The 27,676-nt window shown below is 29.8% G+C and overlaps 1 protein-coding gene across 3 annotated transcripts in view; it reads left to right on the plus strand.

Annotated features, from left to right (window-relative positions):
• The window catches only part of noc (zinc finger protein no ocelli), a 35,771-nt gene extending 8,711 nt beyond the window's left edge, over positions 1-27,060 (plus strand). The window contains exons 2-3 of one of the 3 annotated variants that reach the window (XR_004758427.2): positions 11,374-13,022; positions 24,377-24,511. Coding sequence is in view for 1 of the 3 variants with exons in the window: in XM_035361169.2 (XP_035217060.1) it covers positions 24,377-25,777 (1,401 nt within the window). In the remaining 2 variants the exon portion in view is untranslated. Of the gene's footprint in view, positions 1-11,210; positions 13,023-24,376 lie in introns of those variants that run through there. The other 2 variants (XR_015042195.1, XM_035361169.2) reach the window with 2 other exon arrangements.
• The last annotated feature ends 616 nt before the right edge of the window (positions 27,061-27,676 follow it).

Raw genomic sequence — 27,676 nt, forward strand, 5'->3', positions numbered from 1 at the left:
TTAGAATTCCGCAGTAACGATTATCAACCGTTGTCGAAATTTCCGGCAAGGGTCACGGTATAATAAGTAAGTACCGAAGCGTCATAGTGCTTTATTAAATTCCTCTTTCGCTGCTAAGTCTAAAGTGGGAAATTCGTAGAAAAGATAAATTTCATACAGTGTCACACTTGAGAGAAAATGTGATAGACGATTGCCATGTCTAATTTTTAAACTCTGAGATATTTAGCTATATGATGTTATATGAAGTTAATTCAAATTTTATTTTTTTCCTTTCTTGAAAGTATAGGAAGATACAAGAGTAGGCTTTAAGGACCACAAATTAAGAAGCCTTAAAAATACCTCAACAAAGACATAGAGTTACAAAGATAGATACATAGATAACCCTCGTGTACTTTGCCGAGTTACATAGATAACCCTCGTGTACTTTGCCGAGTTACATAGATAACCCTCGTGTACTTTGCCGAGTAATCAGATAATTTCATCTGCTTTGGATGGGGCAAAGAGGAGTCTCTCTTTTCAACGAATTGATATAATGCCTGCCGATACGATGCATTTATATACATATATTATTTTTAAAATCCAGAGAAATAAGATTTCCAAGTTTTAAATTTAATTTTGAAAACTTTTTAAATTAATAATTTAATCATTTTATTTTCAAATTTTGATTAATAGCTGTAAGTTTCTTCTTATAAATACCACATTTCTTACATGAGTCTGAGACAACTTCAATTATAAGATTCGTGTCCCTTAAATTGAATCAACTGAAAGAATTTTTTTAAAAAAAGTTTTCCCTGTTATATTCTAAGAAAATTAAAAAAGGTGAAATAAAATGTTAAAATGCATTTTCTAAATACTTTTGTAATGATGGAATTTGATTTATTAGTAGCAATAGTATTTCTGTATAAATTAATGCTACTAAGTAGCAAACTTAAGCTTGGAGGAATGGATATGAATAATAACCAAAGTGTAATGTATACTAGCATAAATACGGCTTATTTTTGAATAAAGACTTAGAATTTGTTGATAATCTACATATCCAAAATGATAAACCATCACATATTAAATAGGCGAAAGCCCATTTCAGCTGCCATGGCTTTGCTGTGGTCTCTTATGGTAACTATGTAAGAATTCGGATATATATTCTGGTATTTTTACATTTTGTTTCACTATTTAATTATTAACTATTTAGTATGCTATGCATAACTTTTTGTGGCGTATGATTTTTGCAGTGATCGTGCGTGTGTGTATGCAGAATTGTGACAAAATTTGTTACGGCGCAATCTCATGAGGGCATCTTATTACGCTTCAACTGTATATGGCAGCACTGTCATGGCGAAGTTTCGTTCTGCATTTGACAGGAAGTGCCCAAAGCTGATAACCACCTTTTTTGTATGCAAGGTACAGCTCCAGAAAACAGAAAAGCTGCTGATGTCATGCATGTTTTTGTCATCTTTATCGCTTTCAAATTTAAATACAAAGCTCTTTGAATTACGGAGCAAAAAATAAGAGCGGTTTTCGTACATTTTCTTGCAAGGTGGTGTGGCTAATATGTTATTTTTGTCTTAGTAGTGTCATAAAGTGATGCCAACGTAACCAATCGAAAGTGGTCGTTTGGGAATTGAAGGTACGAATCTGCAAGCAGAGAAATTGCTTTCTTTTAACAGAATCCCCAGTTTAACGTAAAAAAAAAAAATGTATTGTACCTTAGAATTCAGTTATTCAATATCATCTATCTGATGTTATTTTTAGTAATTTAAAAATAAAATAAAATCGGCCCCTGACATATCTGATACGAAATTTTCTTGCATTGTTTGATATACAGCAAAATACAAGGTGCGCCCATAAAGTAACCGAACAAATTAAAAGACCATATGGCAAACTAAAAAAATCTAATTTAACAGGCCGTTCAAGGAAGTAATCATGACTTCCATGAACGACCTGTTAAAGTATACATATTTTTTGCCGCCCTTCATTTAAATTTATTACCTGGAATTATTCTAGCTTAAACTAACCGATCTCTTAAGTCGAAATTGACTTAAAAAATGCAAATTTTCAAAATAAGTATCTCAGTTAATTTTTGTTGTAAGGGAGTTAAGCTTTTATTTCATTTTTTCATAACGAATATAAAACATTCCCAAATATAAGTATAGGAACCGAAAAACGCATTAAAATTAAAATGAAATATATATACGTTTGGTTTTGCCGATTGCCATAAAAAAGGGAGGTGCACAACTAGATGTTATAGCAGCCCCATATGCAAAATTTCAACTTTCTACGGGTAATCGTTTCTGAGTTATGCGAGACAACTTTGAATCCACTTTAAATCCATTTTTAATCTGTCTGTTCGTACAGACGCAACGCAAAAAAAGCGTCCATATGGATTCAGGAAGGGAAGGTCAAAATAAATATTTCTGTTGAAATATGGTACCCCAAATATTTCGTGCTTATAATACAGTACCGTCCGTAATCCAGACTCATCGGGACTTCGGCGATTTCAGATTAGGGGTTTTTCCGGATTTGAGATCATCAATTTAAATCTACTGAGATGGCATGCAGAAATTATACAATTAAAAATATGAAACCGCAATTTATGAAACAAAGAGCAATTATGATCTAAAAGGTATCAAAATTTCAATGTAAGTTGTTTAAGTTGCTTCGTTTTTTGTGCTAATACTTTCTCTTTAATTCTGTTAACAGACATAATTTCTTGTTCAGTTACAAAGTTCCACTGTTCAAGTCCTGTAATTGCTGTGTCGAGAATACCGACTAACTTGTCAATCGAAATTTTTTCGTTTTCAATAACCTCTCTGTCACTCTTCATTATCGGAAGTGCGCATGGGTAAACGCTTTACGCGCATGCTTAGCAAACGCACGCATTAAACGCGAATGCGTAAGTTTGTGGCTTTGAGGTCCGGATTATAGATCATTCCGGATAATGGACGTCCGGATTACGGACTCTGTACTGTACTTCCTTTACTTCGTACGAGGAAGTAAAAAGTGAAAGAATGAATGTATGTTTAACAAGAATGAAATCACAATTCTTATTAAAGTCAGTTTAAATTGGTTATTTTGTCGTTTGCATATCAAAACGCCAAAGTTATGTTCATTTACTGAGAAGAAAGAGATTGTACAGCAAATTTTCTTCCAGATGGAACAACGTTGTAACATTACATTTTGTAGCAAATTAGGTAAATCTGGTACTGAAGCTTCAGCGATGATTCGAACAGTCTGCGGTGATGCATCGTTATTAAGATCGTTAATTATGCTTGGGTTCTGACTGAACTGCAAAAAGAAGACAAAATATTTTTTAGTGCAAAGGGGTTTTGTCCCTGAAGGACTATTGTTTTCGTTTTGCTATTTTGCGTTGAATCACTATAAATGCCCGTTCAAATGTATGTATATTTGAAACAGTTGCCACCAAATGTTAGAGTCCTGCATTATATCTGAAGAAATAAAAATTAAAATATCTGAGTAAATGTATGTATATTTCTCGCATTGTGATAAAACAACGGTACATAGACGCCATCGAATTTTGAATGACGTAATCCTACTGCGAATATGGGCATGTGAAAGAAGCCCAAATTTGAAATTTGGAATTTGTTTCATTATCGATTTCATATTTTGTAAACCTTTAACGAATTTTTGATAAACAAACTCAACGATTTGAAAACGAGCAATGGCAACAATCTACGAGGGGAGGGAGAACCTTTTTATCTCCAGCGAGCGGAAATGTGTATCGGAAATTCTAAAGATAGGCTCATTTTAAAATTATTTTGCGACATTGCTATTGAACTGAATTTTATCTCCAGCGCGTGAGACTGTGTATCGCAAATTCTAATACGCTCAATTTAAAATTACTATTTTGTGAATGTGCTCTTTAACTGAATTTTATGGTGCGAAGAGCATGATATTTAATAAATAAAGGTAATACATAAAACGTTAAAAAAACGCCCCTTTGGACGTAATTTAAAATCTGACACCCTTCAGATATTTTAACCCCCATTAGCGGAGCTGTAGCCGTTTATAGGCATTGCCTGGAAGCGGATGTCTTTATATTATGGAGGCACCTAGGTGGACCATCGTTGCCTATTACAAACATGCCGTCTCCGGGTTACAAACCCGAGTCCTTCGGTGGGTCAGTCAGTCACTAACTACTTTTCCGTCTGAGGGACAGGCAAAGATGATTCCTGTGAAGATTTGCTGACTCTACCGTGACCGTGAAATCTTGCAGTTGGCTGTGGTACTGCGAGGCGGGATAACAATTTCTGGAAGTGTATCATAGCGGGATATGAGACCTGATGGCTACAATATGACCCAGAAAAAAAAAAAAAAAAAGACAAAGTGCACAATGGAAAGAACCGTTTTCTCCGATGCAGCAACAACAAAAAAGAGAGAGAGTGAGATAAGAAAATATGAAATGTTTCAGATTTTAAATTACGTCCAAAAGGGCGTTTTTTAACATTTTGTGTGTTACCTTTATTTATTAAATATCCTGTTCTTCGCACTTAAACCATAAAATTCAGTTCAAGAGCAATATCACAAAATAATTTATATTGAGTATATCTTTAGAATTTCCGGTACACAGTCTCACACACTGGAGATAAAAATGCTTTTTCAGTACAACGTTGCCATTGCTCGCTTTGAAATCGTTGAGTTTTTTAATCGAAAATTCGTATATGTAGTTTTACGAAATATGAAATCGATAATAAAACAAATTCCAAATTTCACATTTGGGCTTCCAGATGCCCATATTCAAAGTAGGATTACGTCATTCAAAATTCGATGGGTCCAGGTACCCTTATTTTATCACAATGCGAGAAACATACATACATTTATGCAGATTCTTCATTTTTTAATTTCTTCAAATGTAATACAGGGCGATAATATTTGGTGGCAACGTTTGAAAAGTGAAATGGACATTCAGAGTGATTCGACGCAAAATCGCAAAACGAAAAGTCCCTCAGGGACAAAACCGCGGATGCCGAAATCAAAGACTGAGGTGATGCTGATTGCATTTTATGATTACCGAGAACTTCTTCACCTTGAAAATCAATCAATTAATCAGTGTTTTAACAAGGAGGTATTTTTTTCGATTAAGAAAAGTAAATTTTTGGCTATAGGAAATGAGATACATTCCGATGACCTCATTGATCACTTGACTTATGTATACCTTTTGTAAACAAACATTGCAAATGACCTCAGAGATCACGTGACTTATGTACATCTAATGCAAACAAGCAAGATCATTCTTCTTCTCTTGCGGAATGTATCTCGTTATGGTTTCTTTTACACGATAGCCGTATACAGCATTGTGTTAACAGTATCTTGTTAAGCGTTCATTTGCAATGATAAATCACCCACCACATCCTCTCAACTTATTGGCAGCTGATTGTTTCCTTTTTCCGAAGTTTACGTTGGCCCTGATAAGACAGAGTTTTAAAAGCATCTCGGTTATTAAATCAAGTGGTAGCGTATTTCGTGAACGGCAAGTTTCGACGTCTATAAACAGTATTTCGATGACCTGAAACATTCCAAAAATTGTAGACCTCTGGCGATTATTTTGAAGGAGATAAATTTATTTGAAGGTTAGTGACCTTTTTCTTACTTAAGAAATCGTTCTGTTTATATGGACCGCGCGTTGTATGTTCGATAATTTAGAGCATTTCTTTCAATTAATACCATATATTACCAATTTTTAAACAATTTAGAAATCAAATTGAGCTGTTATTCCTTTCCTTTTACAACTGAAGATCGAAAAATTATATCTGCTCCATAAAATAAGTAGAAAAAAAATATGTGTGTCAGATGTTTTACTGGCAATAAATTCCAAAATTCTTCTGTTGAGTTATTTAAACCGATGAATGGACATTGGAGTAACTGATGCCTGGTTAGGTATGATTACAATTGTGGAATAATAAATATTTTAATGAAATTATAGTATTTCAACAAACAATTAAAAAATATGTCTTCCATTTTTGACAATACACAGTCTTCTAATTTTCAAAACTTAATATCCTCCTCTTTTATTAACTATAAAATAGTGCTTAATTATTCAAGTTTTCCCACTCGGTAAAATGTTTACCATAATTAGGTCTTTATACATTTTGTTTCCGATTAGAAAGCATTTTTCATATACGTGTGTGTATATTGAATTTTTTGTATTTTTCGCCATTTACCATTACTTTGTGCAGTACATTTTTAGCCGCTGTATATACTAAATTAAGGACAGCCTTTAATACTGATGCAAAAAGTATATTTCAGTAATATTAAATAATAATATTCGGTAATACTGATATATATTTATATATATAAAATATGCTAGATATTTTAGTGATAGGGTTAGTGAAAAACCTTTAAAAATCAGATAAATTAAAAATTCAGTGCCACTAGTACACCTATATTCCTTTCTTTTACTCAAAAAACATTAATTAATAGATATTTAACGTATCTCCTTATAATCAGTAACAACAGACTAAACATCTGCAAATTTCAATGAAAAGTTGAAACAATGTCACTATACGTGATTCTCTAAAATTTCAATTCATTTTACACATAGATTGCAAATATAATCTTGATCTCAATATTACAGTGCATCCAAAATTAATCAATTTGCCTTTTCATTCTGTATAAATTAATATCAAAAATGGAAATATTTGGGAAAAAAATTGTGTCTGTATCAATTAAATCATTCTTGAAATTTTCTATATATATATATATATACAGATAATAACTTATTTTATTAACAGTTCAAAATGCTTTTTGGATTATCCATCTCCTGAAAATCATCAGAATCCTCTTGAAGCTCTACAGTAATGTTCCGAGAGTGAAAATTAAATTTTTAATTAAAACTTAAGGCAGTATTGATTATCATATAGAAATCTTGTATCTTCAATGCAAAATCAGTCCATGAATTTGTATGATAAGAAGGTATTTAACTGTAATATTCGACAATTGCAGTTATATTCTGAAGTTAAATACTATTACAAGATAAGTGCCCAAATGTAGAATCCGTAAAAGTTCGAACTGTATCTTATTTAACAACATAACTAAACAAATATAGTTAATATAATGATCTAGAATTAGCATTTACTATAAACTAATTTTTTAATATGATTTAGATTACTTGTATATTTGATTTATATTGCAATATAAACTGTAAAAGTTTCATATCAAAACACAGATATGGTCTTGAAATAAGAATGAAGATAATATTTTCAAAAAACATTAGGTACATATGCTACTTGAATGCCTTCTTACATATTTACAAATAAATATTTTGCAATTGCATAATTAAAAGTGCCCAAAATATTTTTTTAAAGCATTCAAACTTTTGTAATTCATTTATTTATATAATAAATTTTTTTTTTATAAATTTCCAACTCATTTGATCAACATTTCAAATTACATGCAATTTCATTATTGGTATAAATTGTCAGTTTTTAGTTCATTATAAGTTTTATATATAAAATCATTACAGTTCTCTTAAATAAATAAATAAATTTAAAAAAATGAAGGAACTAGTCTAACATTGTTTGGAAAGTAAGATATTGGAACTACTCTTATATATGCCCTCGCTTGGCGATAAATTTTTCGCCAAATATTTTTGGCAAGAAACTATGCCATATTACTATCTAAATTTATAAATTTCAAAGAATACCATGTACACAGCATCCTGTTTAAACTTTAAAAAAAAAATCTACGAATTGCACAATCTAGGCATTGTGCACAAATCAACAAAATAAATTAAAATAACTAAAATTACAAACAATTCAAAAAACAACAATAACAACAGAAATTCATAGTAAAAAATAATGAACATAACATTCTACAAAATAAAAACAGTAAAATAAAATTCACTTACCATAATACATTCGTTAATAAAATTTCGCCACTCATACAACGTCTGTGAACAAAAATGCCACGATTTTGCTATATCACATGTCTTTCTGCAATTCAAAATTTCAAAAGTAATGATAAAAACTTCCTCCAAAGTTAACTTAGAAAACTACACGAAAACCACGATCCAAATCTTAAACTCCGCTGACAGCCACATTACCAGCAACCACTTGACTGCAAATCCACACAAGAGCTTTCAGAAACTCCCTTCTTCATCCGAGTTCTCATAGCAGCTCCACATTTCGGACTCTGTTTTAAAAGTCCCACAGAAATTCCAAAAATACACTTCGATCCTCATAAACACACCCGTGAACAAAAGACTCGTTAACAACTCCAACATCGTAGCTTTTAATACTAAATTTACTTTCCACATAATCTAAAATACTTGGCTGAAATCTTGCCACCACGTCTATCATTGCAAAATAGGCCAATTCAAAACACTCACGACACAAATCAATGAGCAATTAAACCACTGAAGCAAAAGAGTTAAGTTTCAATGTCAAAAGGGTTGCCATACAAACAACATTGTCCCCAAATGTATGTCCACTTTATGTAACTACATATTTTGATAATGCAATTTTTATTCTAAACATTTACACAACCATCATGCCAAAAACCAGCGCAAAACACCTATTGCCACATTTGGTGATCTTAGGGCATATATAAGAGTAGAGCCAAGATATTTTTAGAACACTTTTCCTAAAAATTAATGATATTTTTTAAACATTTATCATTTTATGAAGAAGAATTAAACTGATATTCACAGAAGTCCAAAACTGAAAAATTTATATTATATAGTATTTTATTTCTTTGAGGATTTTTTATCAATTCAATTTTTTGTATAATGAATGTTTTCTGTAATAAATTACTGAACTAAAATCTGCTTCCACTATGTAAGAAGAGGGAAAATTCAATAATGCTGGTTCAGTAATAACTTATTTTGGGATATTTTCCCTCGGATGTCATTTAAATTTGCAAAGCATAGCATACCAATGTGTTTCGAGTAAGACTTGTGCTTGAACATTCTTCTTTAGCATAATATGCTTTTCTTGCATCATAATAATTGTATCACCAGGATCATAACATCTGCATCCTAAAATCTAGCTCAGATATATATCACAGTTCAGCAGTACTAGATTTTGCTGTGGAGTTTTGCATTTTTCATATTTTTTGATTGAACTTTTTTATTGTTGCATTATTTCATTTTTTGCATTTTACTTTTTTATTGTTGCATTATTTCACTTGTTGCATAAAAAATTTGCACATTGAAAAAGAATATTACTAATTTTTATGATATGTTTAAAAATTTTAGAATACTTTTTCCCTAATATTGATGTCCAGCTTATGTCATGGCTTCTACGAAGTGATTGCAATATTTTAAGAAAGGGGTTAAGAAAAGTGTTATTGAATTGGTTAGCAAAATTCCTAAAAACTTTGCAACTGATCCTGGGTAAAAATTATATCAAAAATTTCTTTGTAACTTGTAGAATTTTCTGATTGTTTTCTATATTTTTACTTTTATTTCCTTCCAATCTGTTTCTTCAATTCTTAACATTATATAGGTATCTCTTTTATAACACAGTTTTGCCCTTACATGATAAGAAAATTGTGTAAACTCTCATAACTGTTAATACGGTTTCATTCTAGCTTGTTAATGTATATGCATAACCCACTTATAACACTTTATGTAGGTACATATTTTGATAATGCAATTTTTATTCTAAACATTTACAAAATTATCCCATCATGTGCAGTACACAGTAACAACCTATTTATTTAATACACATGAAAATGAAAGAGATTTTAGGAGTACCCAAATTGAAATTGAGTTGAATACTTTGAAATTGAGTTGTGACCATCAACACTATATGTAGCTTGTGCTCCAAGTGTTCAGTTGGTAGATTGCATAAATTATGTAGTTGTGATTTTGGAAGAATATTTTTAAAAAGGAAAATTTGGTATGTGTCACTAATTTGCTCTAATGTTCTTAGGAATCATTATTGCAAAATTTAGTCCCAAACTATGTCTGAAAGTAAGAAAACAATTTTCAAAGGAAAATTTATATTTTGGAAGATGAACATACAAATTTTGAAACATTTTTTTTAAAAAGGAGAAAAGGAATATCATGTTACAAAAAGTTCTAAATTTAAATGAATAAACAGTTAGATCCATTTAAAAAATATATTTTGTTTTTGATATGCATCCCTTTATTTTGTATTAATTGTTAATTTCATATAACACAGTTTCATACAACATGGTATTATCTATGAACCTATATATCTTGTGATAGGAAGAATACCTCTTTTGGGGAGCAGGGATTGTAAATCGTTGTTTCTTTCATTAGTACGAAAGGTTAAAGGAAATAAAATTACATGGGAAAAATTTAAAAAAAAAAGAGAAAAATGATTAATTTTGGAGCATAGCATCATATCTTTTCAAAATAAAATTTGTTTCATTATAGATTGAATTATTTAAATATAATAATAATTAATTAAATTCGCCATTGGCTTCACTGGCTGAAACTGCAGAATGCTATCAGTTAGTTCCGATGCTCGATTCTTAAAAAAAAAAAAAGAGTTTGTTGCATGCAATTTTCTATTACTTAATTACACATAATTTGTATACAACAATGAAAAAATTTAAGACTGGATAACTTTCAGGTTTCATATTAAATGCAGTGCAACTATTATCTAAGCAGCATTTTGTCAAGTTTTGGAATAAAGAAAAATTCATGGGCATGCAGGGCTTTTGGGCGGCAGTTTTGAACACTTGCAGTCAGTAATAAAGCATTTACCATACTGTTTGTATTTTTTGATTCTAATGTGCTGCCTTTCTGAAAAAAGAAAAAAAATCAAGCATTTTTACTTATCAAGTATGAAATATGAAACAGTGTTTTAAAATGGACAAGAAAGAACTGATATCATCTGAAAGAATGTCTGAGCAAGATCTAAAATATTATATGGTTAATGAGGTAACAAACTGTGTAGTTCCTTTAAAAAATAATAGATAGGCTTTAAATCTTGCCTCTTTCGCTTTAAATTCCTGTTGGATCACCATTTACTACTTGCTTTCTTAAAGAAAAACTAATGCTTTTAATAAAATGAGTATCAGTTTCATATCATACGATTAGTTTCGTCTTTTTGCTCCGTTATGATCTATTGCTCAGTATTTCAGTATAAGCTGATAACGTAACTTTGTTGTTTAACCGCATTCCCTTTCTTTTTCCCTTGGTTTTCCCTACTGAATAGCAGATATTCCCTCATGCAGGTGCTCCGGGGAAATTTATTCCCTGTTTTCAAATAGCCAAACTGTAGCGCCCTCTATTGATATTCTGTTGCTGGGAGGAGTATGTAGGTAAAGGCGTGTGTCAACGATATAACTGTAATTGACGTTGATTTCATAAATGTTTTCAATTTAAATATAAAAGGTGTAATGATTATTTATGTTTGTTTCTTATGGTGAGCATTTTCATCCTAGGACGCAGTGACTGTCTATAAACAGAAAAATTCCTGTGATTAAGTGACGTCACATTTTTGCAGTCGAGAAAATATGAACGAAGACGTAGATGATGTTTTTTCGGATGATGATTTACCCGATATTTTAGAAAATAACAATGAATCGGGTCCAGAAGAAACTGATATTCGTAAAGGTGCTATTGTTTGGGCAGAATTTCGAAAGATCTATTGGCCAGCACTCGTTCGAAGTGTCAACAAGAGAAATAGAAAAGCATGTGTTTGGTACCTCGATTCTCCCAAAAAATGTTTTAAACTTCCCTTTAAAAAAATCTTAAGTTTTCACGACAAAAAAATCAATGATAAAATCAAGGAAGAGGCCAAAAATAGTCCGATGAAAGAGCACCATGATAAAGTATTAAATCGAACATTAACATATCTTCATCGAAAATCCCTTGGAATAAATGATGACCCTGCTGATTATTTTGATTTTGAAAAGCCTTATTTCGCATTATGTTTGTCATCGGCATCTGTGAACAATGATAAAACTGGTATTGAGCGAAATACAGAAGAATCGGATGATGATGATGAAGATTCCGCAGAAAGTATACCAGACGATGAGATGATTACAGATTTTAGAAACAGTCTTTGTGAAACCGATGATTCAATTGAAGACGAAATGGTAAATTCACTTGTTGATTGTATAAAGATGGGAAATACTAATGAGCATTTGTTACAAGTAAGGTCGGGTAAAATACCCAGTACATGGAAAGCAGTTTATGATGAAGCTGTAAAAACAAATCTTAAAAAATTATGGTATATAGATACTTATGGTCCAGTGAAAAACTTTGAAAAACTGAAAGAAATCTGTTTATATTTGTTAAATTTTTATGAGAGAGTTGTTGAAAGTGGTAAATGTGAAATGACTGCCTATGTAATGTCTGTATGGTTACCTGAATCCATTACTAAAGCAATTTCTATTGTTAAGAAAGTACCATTAGAAACTGCTAGAGAGTTATTTTTAAATAATCATAAAATAGAAACTACAAGTGTTAAACGGGAATTAATTTTTTCCACAGAAGGCGAAGTGTTTAATGAAGCTGTAAATCAGTTTACTGATAAAATATCTCCAAGTACAGGAGAAATTTTGACTACAGAAAGTACACATGGTAATGCATCGCAAAAAGTTGTTGAAGATACCACTGACAGCTCATTTAACAAAGATCCAAGCAGTACTAAAGTTTTGTCTCCAATTTCTGAATGTGAGCGAACAGGTAATAAAGCATCGTCTGTTGTAAGGAGAAAAAAAGTGCCAAAAAAGAGAAAAACTGCATGGTCAAGAGGCATACTCCCAAAAAGGAAAAAGAAATCTAAAATAGCATGATAATACTATCTAGTTTGCCATCGAGGTATCTCTTGAATGTGTATTTTTTTAGAGAAATTTTTTCAAGTTCATATATACAAACATGAGATAATTAGAGATTAATTTGTATTTTGCAAGTATGCAATATGTGCCGCTGCTAAGATTTAAGAATTTCAGTTATGCAGTTATGAAATATTAATACAAAGCAAAGTGCTCACGTGAAATGAAGTTCTTAAAAGCTATGTGTAAGCAACAGTAACGTTTCTGCTGAGAAGTGTGTGAAATTCATATCCATTTCCTCTGAATTATTGGTAACTATAGATCTGTTTCAGATCATAACATTATGAATATGTTTAATTTGAATTTAAATATGTTATTATTGATAATTATGTTTGATAGTTAATGAAATCCAGTTTTTAAATAATTTTCTCTGATAAAATTTTATGATTATTTTAATTCTTGGTTGGTACAGAACATTTTATTGCAAAATTTTTATTACCAGAAGCTATACTTTTGCTTGTAAATCTGTTTAAAAGCACTTTTTCTTTTTAGTGATAATTATTTCTACTTATTCTAATTTATGGTGTGTTTTTAACCACTGAGAACTTGATTGCCAAAAACAAAGTATTATTAACTTACATATGCATATTACTTTACATTTGCTTATACTTTATTTATTGTTGCTTTATATTTAATAATATGCTAATATTAAAAGCTTGCAAATAAGGTTATATATTATATGTATTGAAGTGTTCATGATTTGTGATATGTCATGATCAATTTCTGATATGCTGTGTTTTACGTAAAAAGTTCCTGGAAAACTTCTTTCTAAGTGTTATATCTATTTTAATCTATTACCTATTTTTTTTTAAGAACTATATATAGGTATATCCTAGTATACGGTGCAGCCTTGGCACGATTTTGAAAATTATTGCCAACACCAAAAATGATCCAAAGAACGTCTATATATATATATACTATGTGTGTATATACATAGTATATACTATGTATAACTATATATATTCTTTGAATGACCCGTTTACTACTCATCATATGTGTCGCGTTTTTACTGCTCATCCAAAAGTAGCCAAATCCCGTGTCCACCGGATAGTAGGATTAAACACTATATATTAATGCATATTTCTAAAAATCAAAACATTTTTAATTTTGTATAGATAGAATGTAAATTGCTAAACCTATATTACTTTGACAAAACTAAGATAATGATATATTGTACATTGTAATGTTTAGTAAAAATCTGTTAACACTAGAACGGCGGTAAGGGATCATTTTAACCCTTCGATGAAAGTACTGAAATAACAACGGTAAAACCATTTTAAATGCCATACATTGGCAGAAATATGTACTTTATATGTATTTCATAATTTACATTTAATATCACATGATAATTTATTGATAATTTATTGAAAATACTGTAAATGTATCGAGTACATGGCGATCAAATGGATCATACTACAATTATTCAAATAACTCATTAATTTGATATAAGAATTGATTTCAAATAATTGGTTTCACAAATTAAAACTAATGTTAACTAAAATAAAACACAATTTATATAATAATACTTTTTATGTACTTACTCGGAGGATGATTCACTCTCTAAATCCAGAAATGAGAAATGTTTCCCGATGTCAATTTTTCATAAACTAACAAACCTAGAATGCTGAAATTTTTTTTTACAAACATATGTTATCTATTTAGGATAAGTCAAAAAATCCCAAAGGAATTCTAATAAAACAAAAATAATCAACTCGATGGCCAAAAGTGTTCAGGGGTCAAATTGGCCCCTATCGTTGTTCTAGTGTTAAGTTAGTCATGAACTCAAAGCAACATGGAACTAATTTCATCGAATTTGACAAAACATGCTTGAAAATTCTGATGCTATAAAAGCATTAAGAATTGTATAAACACATTCATTGAACTTTTACTTTTTTTCCTTTTGTACAAAATTATCATGTATTTCATATATAACTATAGTATAAGGAAGTAGAGTTAATTTTGCTCTAGCTAATTTTGAATAGCTTCATCCTAATCTAGTCTTAAATCATGTTATGCTTTTCACCATTTGTTTTTCTGCTTCATTGTATTCTTCTTCATTCTGTGGCTTTTAACTTCCAGCATGGCGAGGTTTTTTTCTGATGTCATTTATCAGTTACAAAAGACTACAACATGCAGAATAACTTACTGAATTAACTGTAATCTGTGAATAATTTTAATTTAATTCCAAAATAATTTAGCACTTTTTCCTATAGAGCAGTGGTCTCAAGCTGGCAGCCCTTGCAGCAATTTGATGTGGCTCACAAATTCAATTAGCATCATTATAGCAAGAATTTGAAGAAAGTTTTAAGATTTAAATGATATTGGGTCCAGTTTTATATTATTTTCATTACCATTTAAACTCAAAATGAACATAACACCTAAAAAAATCTACAAATAGAACTAACTGAATTATTTTGCGTTATAATTCTTATTCAGATATTTGAAAATACAGATTTGATCAACTTTTTTTCATACTTGTCAGATTACAGGTACCTTCAGTTATGATTTTTTGCTATAAAAAATCAGAACTGAAAACTGACTGTTCATGTATTAAATACATGAACAGTTTTCTCCATAGCTGAAAATTAATATGTAAATAGTAATAAAAACGAGCAAGACTGAGGAGCATCTGTAATTTATAACAATGATTTTCCTGAATATTTCTTTAACTTCCATCAAAATAAAAGTTACCAACTTCCATCAAAATGAAAGGCCTTGAGATGTAGCTGAAAACTATAATAAGAAATATAGGATGTTTATTTACACAGATATGCGTATTTTCTCTGTATGCATCAAAGAAAAATTAAATAAATAATAGATTATCATTATTTATTCTCAAGTTTTTGTCCTGCTTGGAAAATTTCCATAATTTGTTTCAGTTATAGTTAAAAGTAAGTTAGTGGCTAATTCAAGACATTAGAATTATTTGAAATAAATTTCATCTAAAAATTTAGTAATTAGCTATTGCTGTGTTACTTTAGATTTCAGTAAGAAAAGAAGATTATCCTTTGTCATTATTTTTACCATTTATGCAATTTTGGTAAATATTTAGTAAATGAAGTTTAAAGTTCACTTTAACAGTGTTTGTTAAAGAAAACTTTTCATTTTGGTTTTAAAAAAATCTCTGTCATTTGCTTTTATACAGTACAAAGTCTTTAATCCGGACTCGTCGGAACTTCGGCGATTCCGGATTAGGGGTTTTTCTGTATTATAGATCATCAATTTAAATCTGGTAAGATGGCATGCAGAAATTATAAAATTAAAAATATAAAACCATAATTTATGAAATAACGAGCAATTATGATCTAAAGGGTATCAAAATTTACAAGAAAAAAAAAGCTTAATATTTATTTGTTTACCTTATTAAACATTTCTTTCAGTGTAAGTTGTTTAAGTTGCTTCGTTTTTTGTGCTAATACTTTCTCATTAATTTTATAAACAAACATAATTTCTTGTTCAGTTACACTGTTCAAGTCCTGTAATTGCTGTGTCGAGAATACCGACATCAAGCGAAATTTTTTCGTTTTCAGTAACCTTTCTGTCACTTTCTTCACTATCGAATGCGGTACATCGAAACAAGCTCTCGCTTTGTAGATCCTTTGGCAGCTCCAGAATCTGAAACTTTTTTTGACATAATCAAAAGTTCAAAATTACTTTTTATAAAATTACTCTAACAGTTTGCAAAAAATAGTAAGTCGGATCCAGTTAGAAGATTAAGGAACAACACAATCTGCAACATTAACTGAAATAGATAATTTTAGCCCAACTTATACCGTCCGTTATACATTAAATGCACATGCGTAAACGTATGATGTGCATGCGAAGAAAGTTTGTAGCTTTGAGGTCCGGATTATAGATCATTCTGGATTATGGACGTCAGGATTAAAGACTTTGTACTGTATCATGTATTTGGCCTGCATGCACTAAGACTACTATTTTAGAGTACATGAAATATACAGATACTATTTTGATTACAAGTATTAAGTTAATAAGTATTGTTTGTTTTGAGAAATCTGATTAAATAAACAAAACAACTGAATATTAATATGTGTTCTGTAATGTATAAATAATTATGAATACACAAAGAAAGGTATATTTATTTTAATGTTTACTTGGATTTATCATAAATTTTTAGTTTTATTATGATGAATACATTCTATTAACTTGGAAAAACATTTTTTTAAATAAACAACTTGTGGTTTTAACTTGACAGAATGTAAATTGTACATATTATTATCATGTGTATTATATTGTGAAATGTTTTTATATTCTTTGTAAAGTTTTTAAATGAGTAATGATACTATGTATAATTTTAATTATGAATTATTGTAGAAATATGTAACTATTGATTATTTAACATATTGTTTGAATCTCAGAACCAAAAAATATTTTTTTGGCTCTTTTTACACATATTCTTTCTCAAAGTCATTTTAATGTTTTATTATAAAATTTAGAGATGCCTCTGATGTATAAAAAAATGTAAGGTACTTCGAGTATCTTCACTTTTGTGGAAAAGCTGTTAAATGTACTGATAAATTAATTCTTCATGTTGTAAAGCATCTATGTATGCAACCCTCAATGTCTCATTTTATCTGTTTCAAAAACTTGTGCTATTCAGGTGTAGTGGGATTTGGATGTGCATAGGTTGCGTTAGGTTTTCTTCGAGAAAAACCTATCAGATTCACCTCTTAGTGTATTCAAATTAAACATACTGTTAGATTGTTAGGAATTTTAATTTCCTCTCAATTCTTTTAAATAAAATTAATGTACCTTTTATATTTTAGTTTGTATTCACAAAAATATTCTTGTAGTATGAAAATTTTTTAAATAAAGTATATTTGTTCTGTAGTACAAAGTTAAAAATTTGAGAGGGAAGTGGTAATAAGAGTATCTACACGATAGATCATTACATGGCATGCTCAAGCGAACTACGAAGCTGCTGTGTGATAGTTGATGTCAGCTCTGGACATTTTCCCACTGAGTGCAATCACCAGAAGTCCTAAATTCTAAAATATTTGGTGCAAAAATTTTTCATCCCTGACTTAATGTGGTGTAGCCATACTGGTTGTGCGGGCTGCACCACTGGGCCTGTTGTTGGTATATTGATCAGCTTTTACAATCCTTTTGACTCATTCTCAAGCTATCCTTTGAGATATATTTAAAAAAAAAAAAAAAAAAATCAGAAATTAGTTCTACCTAATATTTTTTCCATGTGTATATGCAGATGTGATTCCATGTGTATATGCAGATGTGTACAAATGTGAAGCATACCTTTTATTCCAAAGTAGAATATTATCCAGTTTACAAATAATTAATGAATGAGTAGTAGTCTGTTTTGCTATCTTTGTACTCTCTTTGAGATATTAATAAATATGTTACATCTTTACTATAAGTGAATCATTCCGATACAGTACAAAGTCCGAAATGAGGACTTCAGCGATTCCGGATATTAGGTCATTAGTTTAAATCTAGTAAGATTACATGTAGAAATTATAAAGTTAAAAATATGAAATCATGATTTATGAAATAATGAACTATTTATGATCTAAAGGGTAACAAAATTTACAAAAAAAAGCTTAATATTTTTTTATTTACCTTATTACACATTTCTTTTAATGTAAGCTTTTTAAGTTGCTTCATTTTTTGTGCTAATACTTTCTATTTAATTCTGTAGACAGACGTAATATCTTGCTTAGTTACATTGTTTAGTAGTAACTGCTGTGTTGAGAATTGCGACTAATTTATTTGTCAATCGAAATTTTCTCATTTTCAGCAACTTCTCTCTTTTCTGGATCTAGAACCATACTACAGATTTCACCATTCATTAACTGATTGATGATTGAGAAGCATTGTCATCACAATGAAAAACCTCTTTTATATCATCTTCATTTATTACCGCTTCTCCACATTTCTTTATAAAATCCATTAACTGGAAAATTTCACCTTTGTTTTGCGATATCAGAAAATCTTAAAAATTAGCAGCTATCATCATCAAATTTAGCTGTTCTTCACTATACATATTTGGTTATGTATCATGAGCTTGGCGATAACGACAAGCTGTTCCGTTAAATTTTATCTTGCTTCTATCGCGCACTGAGGCAATTAAGCCTGAATTGTATTAGTTCAGGTATACTGTTAGAAACTTAATAATAATATATTTATTATACTTATGCTTAAGTTTTTTCAAAGTTCTGAATAAATAAATTCCCACATATACTTTAAGCCTTATTAAGAGCCGACGCTAGATATCTTACCACATGATGCAGTCTCCGTGGGTCCTAAATTCTGCGACTTGGTGTGGCCATACGAGTCCTGATGTTGGTTCTGGGTTTATGTGAATAACAAATCAGTTATTGTTAATTCAAATAGCCCGAAATGTAATCTTTGGGTCTGTGAGTATCATCAACAAAATCTATTTTTAGCATATGGAAAGGAATTTTTGATAAATTTTTCCTCGTCAATATTTTTAGCGCATTTAACTTAAATCTGTAATCATTGCCAAGCATGATGTCAACATAAAAGGTTACCATACTGCTTTATTATTCAATTACTAACATAAAAAATTGTTTAGGCATCGCTACATGAGTCATTTCTCAAGTTGTCATGTTTCGATAAACATGCGATGATGAAAGGAAAGTATAATAAATAATGATTCGCCAGGTTGACGTTAGATCAACAATGTATCTATGTTATGATGTATCTTTCGGTTTGAGATGTGTGCCAAAGCAGATATGCAACAACGGAGCCAATTTATTGATCACTGATCGTACAAATTTATACTAAAATGATTGTTTCTTCAATAACAAGGTAATTTATTTATTGTCAAAGTGAAATTAAGAACCGGGACTCTCCAAATGTTTTATTATGTGCGGGGGCGGGGGGGGATGAAATGCACATGCGTAAAGCCTACGAGAAAACTTTGGTAGTTTTGAGGTCTGGATTTTAGATCATTCCGGATAATGGACGTCTGGATTTCGTACTTTGTACTGTATAAATATTTCTTGTGTCTAAGAAACATGATGATTCTTTAACAAATCAAGCAACTTTAAAAGTTCCAACATTTTGTATGCGTGATATAAAACTGAATTGATTTAATCATTGAAATGTCCATGAGGTGTTTAAAATTGGTAAATATTTCTGATTTTTTAATGTAATTTCATATCAGAACAAACTAGATAGTTCAATAACTATTGGTTTCTTTGATTTGTTGATATACTGTTGAGGAAAATTGTAGTAGGTGCCGCTAATGTATTTGGGTTTGTCCACAGTTATTTTGTTAAATGATGAGAAAAAAAATATCCTTCAAAATAACAAGAGAATTTAACTAGTTTAGTATCAATGCAATAAAAAAACCTATAAATAAGTACTTTTGTATATTTTTAATTCAGAAAATACAAAAATTTGTTGTGAACTGTAGATAACTTTTCTAGAAATTATTTAACCATTGGCTATATCCCTAATCTTAATACTTGGGGCCATTACTTGTTTAATGGAAGAGAACAGGCAAATTTAAAATTCAGTAAAAAAAGCAACCTTAATTCAGCATAGATGTTTCCAGGAGATTTAAAAAAGTTGGGGTAAAAAATTACAGAATTTATTTTGCTACTAAGGAAGAGGGATATGTGTCTGAATATCTCCAAAATCAGTAGAGTAAAATCTAATCCGAACTAATTTCTTTTAACTTAATTTTAAAATATCTGACTAACAGTCTGTTTGGTGACATAATCTCTTATTTGGCAACATTTTTCTGATATTTAGCAATTTTTATAATCTATTTTGATCTTATTTGACAACTTTATTTCAGTAAAAAAATTTCCAGTAATACTTGATGATATTAACTCAATTATTGATCACAATATGCTATGTATTTTCCATGTTTCCGTATGCAAATGAGCAGGACTTCGGCAAATCGATAACATTAACCATGATTACATTAAGTGACCTCTACTATAAAAGAAAATGTTAATCCGGATGTGTTTCTTCTTTTAGATGGTATCTTTGTTACATTAAATGCTGTCAGATGTAGAAAAAAATTATAACTTATTCAAATGGTTTTTTTTTCTTGATCTGATCCATTATGGATGCACCAAAAACATTGTGGCTGTAACTGCATGATTGCACGTGCATGTACATCAATGTGTCTGTGAACTAAACTACTATTATTAGTTCAGAAAACATGTTTTATAGTTGTAACTATTTTGTTAAAATAAAATATTTATTAAAGGCATATTGTTTTGTGTATTAATTTATATATATATATTTTCATTTATGATTATTGATAAAATAAAAATAATACTTTTTAATATTTTTCTATTGCACTCATTTTAAAGAGATGTATCAGATAACTTTAATAATTCTTTCGTAGAAAATTTAACGAAATTTGATCAGAAGTGCATTTTCCTATTTTGTTGCAGAAAGTTGACATTTAAATAGATTTCCAAACTTTTAATAATGTTTTGTCACAAAAATATTATGCGCTTGAAAATTTTATTTTGAATATTTATGTTTACTAATAATGAAGTTTTACATATTATGAAATAACTTAAAGCATGATTTATGCCAACACCTGCAAGACTTAATGTACTGGGCTTGATTAATCAGAAAACATGCTTATAAATTGAAATACAATTTAAAAGTCATTCATATTTTTTGAGGGGGGATATCTTGGTGGTTTATGAAAACTAATGCACAATTTTTGCTTTGATCATCTTAACTATATCAAAAGTTATGTTAGCTAAAATAAGTTTTGAAGTACTTGTTAGAAAACATCAAGAACTGATTTCATTTACTAGATAATAAATGCTAATCTAGAATTAATTCAAAATTCAAATTATGTAATCGTGGGTCTTTATTTTCACATGCTGTCAGTTAAAAAAAAAATGGAGTGAGAATTAATGAATTGATTTTAACAGCAAACCATTTCTGATAAGTTGTGTTTACAAAATGATTTGCTGTTTGGAAAGTTCTGTAGACATGAGGATATTATCTACTGTTGATACCGTTAACAGTAATGGCTAAATTGTACTCTTGTAAAGTCTGCTATTATTAAGATAAATGTTGATAAACCTGGCTGAATGGCAAATATTTATTCTTTTATTTAAAACATGCAGTTGCAGATAAATGTTCCCCCTTTTTTTCTGCCCTTTTCTTCCATTCTTCTTTTTAGTGCATTAACTGAAAAAATCTGAAATTTTTAAGAGATCTGACTGTTAAAAGGATCTTAAATCTGTGTGTTTATACACATTTCACTTTGATTGATGCTCTACAGAATTATTGTATGATGCTACTGAGATTTTCAATTTCATAAACATAGAAGACACTGCATTCTCATAATACATACTACCTTGTATTTAAAAAGGACTGCAGTTTTTACTTATGCAGAAATGTTGTGAAGTTTGCTTTCAGAGGTTAGTAATAGTTTTATCTGTTTTGAATATCATGCTAATACTGATTATTGGAGGCATTAAAGCAATAAGAAAGTATATTTTCAAGGACTTAGTTTAAAGATGGAACTTTCTTCAGTTGCAGGTTTTATCTGTGTTTTATTTAAATTAACTGTATGTCAAAATTAATTTCAATAAGTTTTAACATGACTTTTTATTTGTTATATGTGGTATTATAATTTAATGTACTAGTTAAAAATGATGAGTTTTCAGTCTGCGTTATTAAAATGAGTTAAAATGAAACAATCACATAAGTGTTTTTTTTTTTTTTTTTTTTTTTAAAGTAGTTGTCATCAAAGTCATGACCTTTACTTTAGATTGGGTTTCAAATTTCAATTTTATTTATTTACTAAATTATTACTTAAATACTGTAAATAAAGTAAAATATTAAATACTGTAAATATTATTTTGGAGTCGTATTTACCTCGCATGTGTCCTTGTGTAAATGTAAATTTTGCATGCAGAATTTTTCATTGCATTTTCTTATCTTTAGATTTCTAAAAATTAAAAGCAATCAGTTTTTAATGCGAAATGACAATTACAAGGAAAAAATGGCCTGATTTCAATTTTTATTAGATTAAAGTGAAAATGATGATGATTACAAAATAGTATACCACAATTAATAAATAAGTGTCCATGAATTATTTAGTGAGCATAATACAGATTGCGAATAAGAATTGGATAACATATAGTCATTCGCAGAAAGTACATATTTTATTGGTAAAGAGAGTACAAAATTAACTTCAGAAAATATATATGAGTGATAAATCATATATATATAGAAAAAAGAAAATATCTACTGTGAAATCTAGTGATTATATTTTAATACAGAAAATAATAAAAATATAATTTGATTTTTTTAAAAAATTTCTGTATGATAATTTACATTATTTTTATATTAAGTGTCATAAATATAATTTGAGCAATTTCATATTTGCATAATAGATTTTATATATATATAGACTGTATAAAACTTATTTCAAGCAACAATACTATAATTTTGGAAAAAGATACTGTGGTTGTAGGGTCAAATATACTCCATGTGCATCCTCATGTATAAAATGAAACATTCATCCTCCCATGTTAAAGGGTTTTTAATTTCGATAAACATAGGAATATGTTTTTCTGGGTACCAAGACTGATGCACCTAGATAAAATTTTATGTACTAATAATTGTTGGAATTTACAATCTTCATTTATATAGTATGAGAAATTTAGAAAAAATTAAAAGAGAATAATATCTTTTAGCAGAGCATTATTTGCAGAGAACTGCAAATAATGCTGTGCAGAATTTAAAACTACGAGACAGAATAAAGTGTTAAAAAAATTAAAAGTAATATTTAGATGAAGAGGAAATAGACTATTTATATAGAGGCTCTTTATATAAAATTATCATTAAATTTTAAATCATGTTTTGCTATAAAATTGCAAGTTAAGTTTTAAATTAGTTTTTCTCAAAATACTTCTTTTGAGATGTGTTTCTTTTGTGAGTCATCTGTCAACCATAATGTCTAAATTAAATAGAACAAGAAAGCTTTTGTTTAATTTTTATAAATTTAATCACAAATCTTAAATCACCACTATTAAATACCTCTGAAGTTTTGTTATCCATGCTATGTTGATACTATGTTACAAAAAATTGGATATCTAATTATTTTTTTCTTATTTAAAGATATTGCTGCTCTGTAATTTCTTTTTGTGAATAGTCTTATTGTATGCATCATTTATTGACAATAATTTCCAATCTGGAATATAACATATATTTCAGATTTAAAATTCCATGCATTGAAATGTATGACACAAAAATCAACTTAGTTATCACCAGCTGTTGTTTATTTGACTTGCCAAATTCGTTGCCCATCCTGGGATAATTTTTTTCATTAGAATAAATAGTAAACAATTATTATCTTTTTTTTTTTTTTTTTTTTTGTTGTTGTTTCTGATATTTCTTCCTTAACTTTATGATATATCTTTTTTATGCAAAATGAAGTCTCCCCTTTCAAAATTTTAAGTATAAAAGTTTTAATATTTTCTTATTTAGTTACAAAAAATTTAAAGTAGTAAAAATATTTCTCTTAATAATCTTATTGGTCAGTAATATGAACTGTAATGTGCAAGCAATAATTTTTCTTTTCTTTTTTTTTTTTTTTTTTTTTTTACAGTTAGATGCAAAGAAGAGTCCATTGGCTTTACTTGCTCAAACATGTAGTAATATTGGTGCTGATAATCCAAATAATAAACCTATTATTTCTGGTTTAGAGAAATCTAAGGATAATAACAATGATTCCAAGAAGGACAAATCTCCTGTTATTATTAGTGATGATCATAGCAATAGTAAGCCATCATTTAAACCCTATGAATCTGTCATTAAAAAAGATGAAAACCTGAACTCTGATTTTTGTGGTAAAAAGACTCCCAACTCAAAATCAAGCTCACCATCTGTGCATCGAGGGTCTCCAGCTGCAAGCACAGGTTCCTGTGGTAAAAATTCTCCAACTGCTTCTGAAAATGGCAGGAGTAGTTCCCACAACCCTAGTAAATCAGAATCTATTGTTTCATCCCTTGCATCTCCGCACACATCTAATTCTACTTCAACAACCTTGTGCTCTAGCCAAAATACCCTTAGTGGACTTGGATATGGATCATCAACTGGTTTAGGTTTAGATTTAGCTCGTAATGATGCAAAAGAAAGTTTATCACATTTAGGTCTAAGTGCTTATAAAGCTCTAAATGGCTTGAATCCTTTGTCAAATTGCACTGGATGTGGGCCAATTCCAGGACATCCTATTGATACTCATGCATATCAAGCAGCAGCTCAGAGTGGCTTGCTTAAAGCAGGCAGTTATCCTTTAGGTACGGCAGCTCTGTCACCTTATGTTGGATATGCTCGAGTAAAAACAGCAAGTGGAGGTACAACACTAGTTCCAGTCTGCAGAGATCCTTACTGTACTAATTGTCAGTTTAGCATGCATAATGCTCAATTGTCTTCCTGTCCAAGTGGTTGTACACAGTGTACTCATGACAGATTAAGTACTTCACTACCTGGATTAGGACATATGCCTGGCTTGACTGGCTCTGCTGCAGCAATGGCAGCAGTTGCTGCTGCAGGAGGCATGCCTGGACTGTCATATCCTCATTCTGTGTTAGCTAGACCAAATGTCTGCAGTTGGATGATTGGGGATACATATTGTGGTAAAAGATTTAGTACATCTGAAGAACTTTTACAACACCTTAGGACTCATACCAATCTATCTACATCTGAATCTCCCTTATCCCTCATATCTCCAGCATTTAGCTTAGCATCATCAAGTCTAAATGCAGCTTGTCATATGCATTACAGTTCTGGTGCATCATTAACTTCACCAGCTGGCTTAAGAAGAACGTATCCAACTAGTTTAAGTCCTGTCAGTTCCTTGTCTGCAGCAAGTCGATATCATCCATATAAGCCAACACTGTCTTCTCTACAAGGAACCCCATTGTCTCAGCTTGGGCATCCTGGTTTAGGAATGTATTATCCATATAATTTGTATGGACAGAGACTAGGTCCACCGGTTCATCCTTAACAAGCCTTGTGAAGTGATATGTTTTGCTCATGTTATGTGCAGTGGCAGTATGGCAATTATTCCTACTAAATTAAATCAACAGAAGATTCATGTTTTCTGCATTCTTTTTTAATAGTGAAAATAAAACTGTGTGAAAGAAATAGATATAACTTTGAATATACTTTTGTTTGAAATTAATTATAAATGAAAATGATTTATAATTTTAATTTGTTCTTATTGAGGAATATAAGTAACTGTTCCTGCACTGTACTTTGCAACAGGTTCTTGGAGGGATATATATATACTTGTATATATATCTGTGATTCATAGAACATCTAAAATTTTTATGGAACTTTAACACCATTTATATTACTTACCTCACTTGCACTTTAATTATTCTTCAACTAATTCATCAACTCCTCTATTAATCCGAGAACCTGTTAAATTATGTGATGATATTCAGTGAGATTGTATCATAGCTATATTGCATGCAAGCGTTTTAGTACCAAAGTCTTGTAAATAATGAACAGTCATTACTTCTACAATAATCCAAAGGCCTTATCACACTGTTTGATGTATATTATCTGTTTATAAGCACTTAAAATTTAATATATAACTTATTTTCTGTAGATTATGGGATATCTGTAGGTGTTTTATTGGGTTACTTGTGAATGACCAAAAAATAATAATAAATAAATAAAGGTATTAGTGAAAAGATTTAATACTTCATGACTTATTTGTGGTTTAAACTGCACCTCTACCAGGCTTGTTTAAATAATTGTTCTGCTTGTGAACTTTTTGTTTTAAATAAATTTATAACTGTTAAATATGTATAATAATTGTATATAATGTAAATTGTGTTTAATATGTCTTGAGTGAGCTTTAGTGCTTGTATTAATTGTTTCTTGTATACACAGACTGACAGACATTTTAGTATTGTAAGATACTCTTCATTTCTGTGTGATGTTAGTGAAGTTAATTTCAGAATTAATTAAAAACTTGCATTATTATTTATTTCTTGCCAAAATATTATTGCCAAGATACAAAAGTGTATGCAACTTTTACTTATGTCTAAAGTAATGTTTTTGGAACAGTTATTTCTTTGTTTTCAAAACTGATGAATCGTGCAATATTCTTTTTATGTGAGACAATCATGTGATGAAAATAATGAAGTGTGAACTCTGTCAATTTAACAAGTGTTGCATATTTTGTCTGTCATATTAAAAAATTGCTAAATGGTGTAATAAACAATAGGAATCTAAATCTGCATTATGATATAATAAATGTTCTATTTCAAACTCTTATTCTGTTGGTTTATTAGTCTGTCTAGTTAGTTTGCTTTTCTTAAAGATTTTCCTGACATTGTGTAAACACACATAAAAATATACTATATTAATTTAAAATCAAACCATTTTATTAGCAGAGAAATTACAAATTTATTTTTAAAAATGGATCATCAAACTTTATATAAAAATATGTGCATATCAAGGGAGACCAGATATGGATTTCACTGCTGAAGAACGCAAAATTTCTACTTGATTACTATTTTCGTTTATTGAAGAAGAGGTACCTTCATTGACTTCCTTTGAAGTGCATAGCTTTTCTTTAAACCCAATATTGGTGTAAAGTTGAATTTGGGCCAAGTTAAAATTTGAAATTGATATCCTTATTATTTAAATCAGATAGCAAAATTTAGTTTCAATTATTTCAACAACTTGTGAGCTCTCAGCTGCATATTTAAAAAAAATTTAAGTTTGCATGTTTTTAGACTATTAACAGCATAGTACCACCTATCGTTAAAGTTTGGTCTAAACTGTGTTTTATGCTAAAAAAGTCTGTGGTAAATCTTTATGTGCAAACATCAGTCTGTTGATTTTGTATGGCTTTTCAAAATATATTAAAATTCATGCGATACTATGT

This window comes from Stegodyphus dumicola, chromosome 7, assembly GCF_044657685.1.
Source record: "Stegodyphus dumicola isolate Sdum_Otavi_A_Nest chromosome 7, ASM4465768v1".
In the NCBI taxonomy this organism is placed as follows: Eukaryota; Metazoa; Arthropoda; class Arachnida; order Araneae; family Eresidae; genus Stegodyphus; species Stegodyphus dumicola.